The sequence below is a fragment of the Lepus europaeus genome, chromosome 11 (assembly GCF_033115175.1).
Source record: "Lepus europaeus isolate LE1 chromosome 11, mLepTim1.pri, whole genome shotgun sequence".
In the NCBI taxonomy this organism is placed as follows: Eukaryota; Metazoa; Chordata; class Mammalia; order Lagomorpha; family Leporidae; genus Lepus; species Lepus europaeus.
In genome coordinates, this window is record NC_084837.1 from 85,562,081 (window position 1) to 85,574,228 (window position 12,148).

At 41.4% G+C, this 12,148-nt stretch overlaps 1 protein-coding gene across 7 annotated transcripts in view; it reads right to left on the bottom strand.

Moving 5' to 3' along the window:
- HERC1 (HECT and RLD domain containing E3 ubiquitin protein ligase family member 1) overlaps positions 1–12,148 on the bottom strand; it is a 228,114-nt gene that overhangs the window by 148,408 nt on the left and 67,558 nt on the right. For all 7 annotated transcript variants that reach the window (XM_062206099.1, XM_062206102.1, XM_062206101.1 and 4 more), the window contains exons 8-12: positions 10,642–10,769; positions 7,546–7,690; positions 7,276–7,447; positions 4,402–4,536; positions 3,936–4,101 (exon numbers count right to left, since the gene is read on the bottom strand). In XM_062206099.1, the coding sequence (XP_062062083.1) occupies positions 3,936–4,101; positions 4,402–4,536; positions 7,276–7,447; positions 7,546–7,690; positions 10,642–10,769 (746 nt within the window). The remainder of the gene's footprint in view (positions 1–3,935; positions 4,102–4,401; positions 4,537–7,275; positions 7,448–7,545; positions 7,691–10,641; positions 10,770–12,148) is intronic.

Sequence of the window (12,148 nt, forward strand, 5' to 3'; positions counted from 1 at the left end):
TTTATTTTATTTATTTGAAAGATAGAATTACAAAGCAAGGGAGAGAGAAAAAGATCTTCCATCTGCTGTTTCACTCCCCAAGTGGCCACAATGTTCGCAGCTGTACCAGGTCAAAGCCAGGAGCCAGAAGCTTCTTCCAGGTCTCTCACGTTGGTGCAAGAGCCCAAGCACTTGAGCCACCTTCTGCTGCTTTCCCAGGCCCGCCAGCAGGGAGCTGGATCAGAAGTGGAGCAGCAGGACTTGAACTGCCACACAAATGGGATGCCAGCATCGCAGGTGGCAGCTTTACCTGCTATACCATGATGCTGGCCCTAGGATTTTCTCTGAACAAAATCGTATCATCTACAAATAGAAATATTTTTATTTCACCTTTTCCAATCTGGAAGTATTTTATTTCTTTATCTTGCATAACTGCCTTGGCTTGAATTAAAATGACAAGAGTGGAAATTCTCTTATTTCTGATTGAACAGGAAAAGCCATAAGTCTTTCTCCATTGAGACAATATAAGCTGTGAATTTTTAATAGATGTCCTCTATCAGGTTAAGAAAGTTCTCTTCTACTCCTGGTTTGCTAAATGTATTAATCTTGAAAGGATACTGAATTTTGTCAGATACTTTTTCTACATCTATTGAGACAATCATATGATCTTTGTTCTTCATTCTTTTAACATAATCAGTTACAACAATAAATTTTCATATTTTGAAACAACTTAGTATTCCTGGAATACATATCACTTGTTTGTGGTACATAATATATTAGATAAGTTGCCAGATTTGGTTTGCCTATAGTTTGTTGAGGACTTTATATCTAAATTCACAAAGGATACAACCTATACTTTGCTTTTTTTCTTTTTTTGTAACATTTTTGTCCAGTGTGGTTTTTGTTGTTGTTTTGAAAGAGGTAGAGATGGAGGGAGACAGATAGGGAGAGAGCTCCTGCCCACAGGTGCAATCCCCAAATGCCCACAATGGCTGGGGCTGGAACCAGAAGCTACTTGCAATCCAGGTCTCCATGTGGGTGGCAAGGACCCAAAAATTACAGCCATCTCCACTGTTTCCAAGGGTCTCATTGGCAGGAAGCTGGAGTCAAGGAGCCAGAGCTAGGAATCAAACGTAGGCCCTCCAATGTGGGATGCAGAATTATTAATCACAAAGCTAAATTCCCAATATAATCTCATTCTGATCACAGGGTAATAACGGTCTCAAAGAACATAGTCCAGAAGTATTTACTCCTCTTCTATCTAGAAGAGTTTGTAAAGAAGTGGTGGGGATCCTTCTCCTAAACATTTAGAACTCACTAATGTAGCCATCTGGTCTTGGGTTTCTCTCTACAGGAATTCTTTCTATTTTTTAGGAATTCAATTTCTCACTACAGGTCCATTCAGGTTTTATATTTCTTCTTGAGTTAGTTATGGTAATTCGTTTCTAGGAATTTGTTCATCTAAGTTATCTAATCCGTTGGCATACAATCATTATAATCTTTTTGATACCTACAGAGTTGGTGGTAATTTCTCTTTTGTTCATTCCTAGTTATTTTCTTTCTTTTGTTCCCAGTCTAGCTAGAGAACTGTCAATTTTGTTGATCTTTTTGAACAACCAATACTTGGTTCCCCTGATTTTCTCAACTGTTTTTTTTTTTTTTATTCTTTAAAGTGACTCTAATCCACATTCTTCTTATTATATCTTCTTATTATTTACTTGCTTTGGGTTAACTTGGCCCTCTAATTTCTTAATGTGGAAGATTAAATTACTGATTTGAGATTTTTTTTTAGTATAGGCACTTACAGATAAAAATTTTCTTCTAAGTACAGTTTTTTGCTGTATTTTCTAAGTTTTGGAGGGTTGTGTTTCTATTTTAATGCATCTCCAAATATTGCTTAATTTCCCTTGTGATCTATTTTTTGATCCCTTGGTTACTGAGTATATTACTTAAAAATTACTTTACTGAGGCAGGCATTTAGCCTAGCAGTTAAGACAGATTAAGAAGCCTGAATGCCGGCCAGCGCCGCGGCTCACTAGGCTAATCCTCCACCTTGCGGCGCCGGCACACCGGGTTCTAGTCCCGGTCGGGGCACCGATCCTGTCCCGGTTGCCCCTCTTCCAGGCCAGCTCTCTGCTGTGGCCAGGGAGTGCAGTGGAGGATGGCCCAAGTGCTTGGGCCCTGCACCCCATGGGAGACCAGGAGAAGCACCTGGCTCCTGCCATCGGAACAGTGCGGTGCGCCGGCCGCAGCGCGCCTACCGCGGCGGCCATTGGAGGGTGAACCAACGGCAAAAGGAAGACCTTTCTCTCTGTCTCTCTCTCTCTCACTGTCCACTCTGCCTGTCAAAAATTAAAAAAAGAAAAAAAAAAAAAGAAGCCTGAATGCCATCTCTGAGTATCCAGATTACTGTCAACAAGAAACTGCAGGTCCTGACCCTTGCTTTCTGCTGATGGAGATGCTGGGAGGTGGTGGTGATGGCTCAAGTAACTGGGTTCCTGCCAGCTATGTGACAGACATGGCTTGGGTTCCTAGCTTCCAGAATCAGCCAGGCCCAGTCCCGGCTGCATTTGCACAGATAGGATCACACTCTCTCTTGCTCTTTTTCTCTCCCTCTCGCTCTTTCACCAAAAGTAAATTTTAAAAATTTTGAATTATTGTACATTTTATCCTTACTTATGAAAAAGTTTATTTTTATTTTTGTGTTTTGTATTACAAAAAAGATATTGGGGCCGGCGCTGTAGCATAGCAGGTAATGCTCCTGCCTGCAGTGCCAGCATCCCATATGAGTGCCGATTCAAGTCCTGGCTGCTCCACTTCCAATCCAGCTCTCTGTTACAACCTGGAAAAGCAGCAGAGATGGCCCAAGTCCTTGGGCTCCTGCACTTGCATGGGAGACCCAGACAAAGCTCCTAGCTCCTGGCTTCAGATTAGTGCAGCTCCAGCCGGTGTGGCCAATTGGGGAGTGAACCAATGGATGGAAGACCTCTCTCTCTGCTTCTGCTCTCTCTATGTAACTCTGACTTTCAAATAAATAAGGCCGGCGCCGCGGCTCAATAGGCTAATCCTCCGCCTGTGGCGCCGGCACACCGGGTTCTAGTCCCGGTCAGAGCGCCGGATTCTGTCCCGGTTGCCCCTCTTCCAGTCCAGCTCTCTGCTATGGCCCGTGAGTGCCGTGGAGGATGGCCCAAGTGCTTGGGCCCTGCACCCCATGGGAGACCAGGGGAAGCACCTGGCTCTTGGCTTCGGATCAGCGCGGTGTACCAGCTGCAGTGTGCCAGCCACAGCGACCATTGTGGGGTGAACCAACAGAAAAAGGAAGACCTTTCTCCCTGTCTCTCTCTCTCACTGTCAACTCTACCTGTCAAAATAAATAAATAAATAAATAAATAAATAAAAATAAAGCTTTTAAAAAAAGAATTTAAGTTCCTCCAAATTGTATTATAATACCAAATAAGCTTTAAAAACTACACTCTCCTTGTTTATAATCACTAGTCTATTCCAGACCACTTATTCTTCTCAAGCCAACCTTTCTCTCCTAGCTCTGAATGACCTAGTCCACTTACTCAGGTACTACTTTTAACCAAATTATCATGCACTTGGCACTGAACACAATAAAATACATAAAAACAGGTCCTTGCCTTGAGATATTCACCTAGGGGAAAAGATACACACGTTTGTAAATAGGTAACTATAATACAATGTGATACAGTCAGACTACAAACATGAGAAACCTACCTGGTGGGAGGGCAGGAAGTAAAAGGTTTCTCAGAGATAGTACATGTGATTGCTCTCTTAAAGGATGAGTTAGCCAAAATATCTACTGCCACCAAGGAAATAGATAAGGGGAAGAAACATCCAACTGAAATTGTCCAGTGTACAGTTTATGTTGTATAGCTATACTCTCCAGGAAAGATGTGACTTACGATACAGAGTTACAAGTCCTATTCTCTTACTTCTTGGATTTCATCGGGGACAGTTGAGTCCATCAGCCTGAAGAGCAAATTCCGAAGTGGACCTGCCTGTCTTCCAAGAATACTGGTAGCTACACCTCCCGCAAGTGCGAGAGCAAGGTGATTTGAAAGCAGCTTCAGGCAGAGCTTGAGGAAATTGTGGTGTTCCCTGAAACAAAATACAATGTTAAAAATTTCTGAAACATAAAAGTGCATGTGCTATCCAGTTTGGGCAACATCTTTTTTCTTCAGAACTATTGTCAAGGTATGACCAACAACAAATTTTAAAACATGATTTGTGAAATCATGAATAACTTTTCCTAGAGGTTATTATCAACAACAATTTTAACCCATTTCTAGCTGATAAAAAAGTTTCATATAATTTGGAGACAGGAAGCAAAAAATAGTAAGTCAAAACTCAAAAGGAGTAATTAATGTATGTGTGCACACATACAAATCTACAACATACCTTGATGAAGGGAAAGGGAGTGGGGGAATCTCACTGTTTATTTTATCACAGTATCTCTCAAGAAAAGAACGCAGATGTGAAAAGGTACTCTCTTCAAGATCTACACAATAAGGTCGGTGCCATGCAACAACTTGTCTAGGACAAAGCATAAGAAAAAAATCATAAAATAGCCTTAAAGTATAATTTTCATACATGATCAAAAATTAAAACATTAAGGCTAAGAGATTTCAACAAGATATACAGAACTTGTTGATTATTAAGGTGACAAAAGTCTTCATTGTAGCAAATGAGGAAAACCAGGAATTCACCAACTTCAAGAAGAAAACATGTAATCATCATGTCTTTTGGAAGGCTTGAACATCAACTCACCTGTAGGCAGACAGCTGAACCACACAATCTACTAAAGAGTCTATAAAACGTGGGGCCGTGCCATGGCACAGTAGATTAATCCTCTGCCTGCAGCGCTGGCATCCCATACGGGCGTCGGTTCTAGTCCCAGCTGTTCCTCTTCCAATGCAGCTCTCTGCTATGGCCTGGGAAAGCAGTAGAAGATGGCCCAAGTGCTTGGGCCCTGCACCCATGTGGGAGACCAGAAAGAAGCACCTGGCTCCTGGCTTTGGATCAGCACAGTGCCGGCAGTAGCAGCCATTTGGAGAGTGAACCAACGGAGGAAAGAACTTTCTCTCTGCTCTCTCACTGTCTATAACTCTACCTCTCAAATAAATAAATAAAATCTTTAAAAAATGGCTGCAACAGCCTGAGCTGAGCCAATTCAAAGCCAGGAGCCAGGAGCTTCTTCCAGGTCTCCCATGCAGTTGCAGGGCCCAAAGAACTTGGGCCATCTTCCGCTACTTTCCCAGACACATTAGCAAGCAGCTGGATAAGAAATGGAGCAGATGGGACTTGAAGAGGCACCCATATGGGATGCCAGCACTGCAGGCGGCAGCTCAACCGCTACACCAGAGCATCAGCCCCGATATTTATTTTTTTAAAACACCCTAAAATCTCTTGTGAGGAATTTCAAGATCCTGGCCCTCAATTATCTACACATAAAGTAGGGTTGCAGATTTAATACCAACAGAAAATTATTTTTAGTCAACTTATTTATTCTTGGCTTTTGTTTCAGAAGGAAAATTACCTGTGAGCAATTTTAACTGGTTAGATAGAATGCCATATCAAAGGTCTAGAATGCAAATATAATATGTTCTTAAATTGTAAACCGGCTAAGATGAATGCATAAATATTTGAAACCACCAAATATTCCTTACAATTCAATCTCCTAATAGTGACTATTCCATGTTCTTACTTCATTGTTCACTGGAAAATGCTACTGGATATCATTTTGACAAGTTTTCAAGATCATACCAATGTAGTCTCCCTACTTAGCTATAGCTTACCTTCTGACACTTATCAATTTTGGAAAAGGCTGAAGTTCTTCAAAAAAATAATTTCCTTCATTAAAAATTATGGCCACTGTTTTTTGTTTTTTCAAAAATACCAGCCAAAAAAGACAGGCATTTAGCCTAGCAGTTAAGACACATCTCAGCTGGTGCAGCAGCTCAATAGGCTAATCCTCCACCTGCGGCGCCGGCATACCAGGTTCTAATCCTAGTTGGGGCGCCGGATTCTGTCCTGGTTGCCCCTCTTCCAGTCCAGCTCTCTGCTATGGCCCGGGAGTGCCATGGAGGATGGCCCAGGTCCTTGGACCCTGCACCTGCATGGGAGACCAGGAGAAGCACCTGGCTCCTGGCTTTGGATCAGCGTGGTGCGCTGGCCGCAGCGGCCATTGCGGGATGAACCAACGGAAAAGGAAGACCTTTCTCTCTGTCTCTCTCTGTCTCTCTCTCATTGTCCACTCTGCCTGTCAAAAAAAAAAAGACACATCTCACAGCGGGGTACCTGGGTTCAGCTCCTGACTCCAACCTCCTGCTAATGCAGACTGTGGGAGACAGCAGTGATAGCTCAAACACCTGGGTCCTTGCCACTCATGTGCTTAACTCTTGGCTGTTGTAGATATTTGGGATGAAAATCAAGAATTAGGAACTCTCTGTCTCTGTTTCTCAAAATAAAATAAAATCATTTTTAAAAATCCGAGAAGATGAACAGCATTAAGGTAAATAACTTTTTAAATCAATAAAGCCTAGCTTTAACTTTAATTTCCTCTTGATATATGGACATTTAATTTGTGAAATCAGTATGCAGAGATACAGAGGAAATTCAAAATGTTTGGAAGACACTTAAATAAAGAAAATGTCTTAAATACAGGGTATATAACTTCTTGCTTATAAAACACATCTAGTAGGCCGGCGCCGTGGCTCAACAGGCTAATCCTCCGCCTTGCGGCGCCGGCACACCGGGTTCTAGTCCCGGTCGGGGCACCGATCCTGTCCCGGTTGCCCCTCTTCCAGGCCAGCTCTCTGCTGTGGCCAGGGAGTGCAGTGGAGGATGGCCCAAGTGCTTGGGCCCTGCACCCCATGGGAGACCAGGATAAGCACCTGGCTCCTGCCATCGGATCAGCGCGGTGCGCCGGCCGCAGCGCGCTACCGCGGCGGCCATTGGAGGGTGAACCAACGGCAAAAGGAAGACCTTTCTCTCTGTCTCTCTCTCTCACTGCCCACTCTGCCTGTCAAAAAAAAAAAAAAAAAAAAAAAAAAAAAAAAAAAAAAAAAGAAAAAGAAAAAAACACATCTAGCCTCAATATTCAACTTGAAACAAATCAAGACGTCATTTCTAAACACACACACACACACACACATAATCAATACTTGAAATGTTCAGAAGGACATTTTATAAGCAAAGCATAGTTATTTCTGGTTTTACTGATATTTATACAGTTATTGAAACACAAAAATTTTAAAATACAGGCACTCTTACCGGTCCCTCGGAAGAGCAGTCCACGCTAAACTATGAGATGTTCCCGCTGAGACCTGCTGAATAGCTATGCCATCCAAGCCACTCACTTTCTTCGGTTTAGTAATAGGACCTGTGGAATTTCCCTGGCCACACTGCCCCATTGAGTTATTGCCCCAGGCATAAACTTCATTATCTAAAGACAAAAAAAAAAAAAAAAAAACCACAAATTTAAATGTAATATATTTTGGAATATAATAATTAATGTTATTTCTTTAAAACAAATAACTTTACCATGAGAAAGAGCCAAACAATGACTGTCTCCAATTGAAATATCAACTATTCTTGTGGCAGCCAATTCTTCAATTAGCTTAGGTCTCAAAGCAGTAGCTTCTGAAGAACCACAACCTAGACAAGCTCCACAGCCCCAAGCATAGACCTAAAAAAAAAATAAGGAAATATACTACACACAATTTATTGAGACAATTAGGTCGCTTAGGACTTGTTAAGGAATAGATATAATCACCTTTTTATTTTAAACTCAGAGTTAGAGAGAGAGAAGGAGAAACAGAGAGAGAGAGAGACAGAGACAGAGACAGAGACAGAGAGAGACAATGTCTTCCATTTGCTGGCTAACGCCCCAAAGTAGCTAAAACAGCTAGGGCTGAGACAGGCCGAAGACAGGAGCCAGGAGTTTCTTTCAGGTCTCCCACATGGGTGGGAGGGGACCAAGCCCTTGGGTTTTCTTTCGCTGCTTTTCCCAGGCCACTGGCAGGGAGCTGGATCAGAAGTGGAGCAGCAGGACGTGAACCAATGCCTGTATGGGATGCATACCTCACAAGCAGCGGCTTTACCCACTATGTCACAATGCCAGCCCAGATATCATCTTTCAAACAAAAGTGTGATTTGATACTAAATAACTTTCTAATGTAAAAATAATATTTGCCATTTTGATCATTTTAGAAGTTGCTGTAGTGAATCATTATTCTGTTTTAAAACATTCATAGGCATAGGCATTTGAAACATTCATTTGCATAGGCAAACAAGCAGCTGAGCTAAAACAAAAATAATTGATCACATAAAAAATGGAAAAATCTGGCCGGTGCCGTGGCTCCACAGGCTAATCCTCCGCCTTGCGGCGCCGGCACACTGGGTTCTAGTCCCGGTCGGGGCACCAGATTCTGTCCCGGTTGCCCCTCTTCCAGGCCAGCTCTCTGCTGTGGCCAGGGAATGCAGTGGAGGATGGCCCAAGTGTTTGGGCTCTGCACCCCATGGGAGACCAGGATAAGCACCTGGTTCCTGCCATCGGAACAGCGCGGTGCGCCGGCCGCAGCGCGCTACTGCGGCGGCCATTGGAGGGTGAACCAATAGCAAAAGGAAGACCTTTCTCTCTGTCTCTCTCTCGCTGTCCACTCTGCCTGTCAAAAAAAAAAAAAAAAAAAAAAGGAAAAATCTGAGAGATTCTGCTAAAGCTACTAATTGGCTTGCATTTTGTTTATTTGTCCAATTTTAGCAGCTCTAGAAATACTGTCTTAAAACTCCTCATTTACATGTTTCTCACTCTGCAGGTAAGATCAAGATTAGACCAAGGTGTGATCATATAAAATAGATTATATAAATTCCCAAATTGATGTTTAATAATTAGTTTAAAAACTACCTCACCAGGGCTGGTGCTGTGGCTCAGTAGGTTAATCATCAGCCTGTGGCGCCAGCATCCCATATGGGCACCGATTCTAGTACCAGCTGCTCCTCTTTCCAATCCAGCTCTCTGTTATGGCCTGGGAAGGCAGTAGAAGTTGGCCCAGATGCTTGGGCCCCCGCACCCACATAGGAGACCCAGAAGAAGCTCTTGGCTCCTGGCTTTCGGATCAGCTCAGCTCCGGCCATTGCAGCCATTTGGGGAATGAACCAGTGGATGAAGACCTTTCTCTCTGTCTTTCCCTCTCATTGTCTGTAACTCTAGCTCTCAAATAAATAAAATCTTAAAAAAAAAAAAAAAAAATCTACCTCACCTTGCGGTTGAAACAATTTTAACTATTACTTACAAAGAGGGCCATGGGGAGCAGTAGCCAAGGTAGTTCCCCTAGAACATCTTCATTTTTAACTAATATCAAAATAGCCTCTAACTGACTTTAAAGTACTTGGGGAAGACAATAGGAAGATGAAATTATGAATGATTACTATTTTGGCAACCCAAAATCAACGAAATCAAGATAAAAAGCAAACTGAATGATTCTTTTTTTCCCTTCAGCAGGTTCTGGTAAGATAACAGATTTTCAAGGACACAAGGCATTCTAGTTTTTCAAAGAGTAATTCAGTTGTAGGCCAATTTCAGCTTTGGGCTCATCTACTTGTGAATCAGGCAAAAAACATTTTTATATAATTATGCCTGCACATAATATGCCCCTGTATGTGAAAGAATATGTAGCCAGCTCACTTTTTCATTGCCATCACTGATGGATACAAGGGAGTGAAAACTGTTGATCTAACACCATATCCAGGGACCCTTCATGTAAGCAAAAAATAGGGGAAGAGTCAAATATGTATGTAAAGTGCAAACACAGGTGATGGTGTTGTGGCACAGCAGGTTAAGTTGCTGCCTGCAATACTGGCACCCCATAAGGGCACTGGTTCATATCACAGCTGCTCCACTTCTGATCCAGCTCCCTGTTAATGCTCCTGGGAAGGCAGCAGAAGATGTCCCAAGTGCCTGGGACCCTGACCCCAACATGGGAGGCCTGCATGGAGTTCTGGGCTCTTGGCTTTAGGTTGGCCCAGCCCCAACCACTATGACCATTTGGAGAGTGAATCAACAGATAGAAGATCTCTCTCTCTCTCTCTCTCCCTCCCTCCCTCCCTCAACTCTCTTCCTCTCCCTCTCTCTGTAACTCTTTCAAATAAATAAATAAATGCTGGAAAGAAAAAAAGTTCAGACGCCATGTTAAGCCAAACTAACCCTGTTTCTCAGAAACAGCTAACCCCTCAAATTATTTTCCACATGGAAGTGTTCTCTCTACCCTCTTATTTGATCACCTTCCTACCTTCTTTGTTCATATCACTGTTTCCATCAAGAGCTAACCATGCCCTTTCCTACTATCCAGAATTTTTAGGAAAAGGTTTAAGAGGTATTGAGTGTTCAAGGATTTCATAAAACCAGATTAATACAAAGAACTGGAAGCTGAGGGAAAGTTTATCTGTGTCACATAGGCCAAGTCAGAAAATCTGGTTCCTTCTCAGATACTCTATCTACTTCAAACAGGAGAACATTAATACATTTCCATATGCTGCTTAAAAATGTAATGATTTTCATTTTAAAATGTACATGCAATCATTATTTTTTAGTTATTTGTACTATTAAATACTCTCTTTTATGTTTGTTCTTAGTCCTACCTGCCCTGTTGACGTCAAAGCAAGTGAAGACTGGCTCCCAGCACAAACTTTGCGAATGAACATTCCTTGTAAAGCTTCAATAACTTTAGGTTTATACACTCTGTTGGTATCACCATGGCCAAGTTTGCCTAAGAAAACAAACACAATCAGGTTAAACAACTTACTTGTTTTAAAGAGCCTCTGTTCTTTAAGTACTAAAGTTGATAAAGTGCTCTATTCTCTCCATCACTAACCTGAAAGATGTAGAAAGCTGTTTCTGACAGCAGAAGATGTTAACAACTGAGCTTTTTGATTACAAGAAAGTTAACACTCAATAATCAATAGCCTTCTGCACTTTAATTTCATAGAGACACAGAAAATTATTTTTCTCTCCCCTAATGACTGCATTTCTAACTTTAAATTTGTTGATGTAATGTACAGTACCTGGATAAGAATGTATATGCATATAATCTTTACAATTGTAAAAAATAAGGCATAAATAGAAAACATAGAAAATCAATAAAGAAAAACAAATGGCCAACAATCTCACTAAGAATCAAGGAAATACAAATTAAATAATATCATTTTCACTATTGAAATTACTTTTTAAATGACCTTAATTATTATACCTAGTGTTGTTGACAATATGGGGGAAGTGAGCATTCACTGCTGGCAGGAATGACTAAAGTAGACAAAGATTCAGTCACTCATTGTGGTGTTTTTAACACTGGAAAAAACTTAGAAACCATCTACTCAACAATGAAAAAATGCTTTTATAAAACATCCTACCATCACTTGAAAGAATACACTGAGCCATTTCAAAGAATGACATAACATACAGTAATGTTTGTTGACAAAATAAAGATACTCAAAATACTATTAGATTAAAACCAGCAGAATAGAACAATATCTACAGTATGTGTAGGTCTAATTGGGTTTTCAAAAATAACCCACATAGGGGCCGGCACTGTGGTGTAGTAGGCTAAGTCTCCAACTGGGGTGCCGGCATCCCATCTGGTCCTGGTTCATATCCTGGCTGCTCCTCTTCTGCTCCAGCTCTCTGCTTATGGCCTGGGAAAGCAGCAGAAGATGGTCCAAGTGTTTGGGCCCCTGCAACTGCATCGGAGACCTGGAAGAAGCTCCTGGCTCCTGGCTTCAGATTGGCCCAGCTACGGCCATTGCAGCCATTTGTGGAGTCAACCAGCAGATGGAAGATCTTTCTCTCTGACTTTCCTTCTCTGTCTGTACCTCCACCTTCCAAATAAATAAATAAAACTGCTTTTTAAAAAAAAAAAAAGCAAAAATAACCCATGTAGAAATATATATATAGGTGCAACTACTTATTTATATTATTTATTTGTTGATAATTTTTAAATATTTAGAAGTCTATAAATTGCAGTGGTAACAATGGTTAAAGAAACATTTGTAGCAATACAATTTATTTTTACTTTTATTTCTGTTCATCTGTATTTGAGTTTTTCTACAACAGGCATGTATCACTCAAAAATAAGTATAACAATTTTTTCAA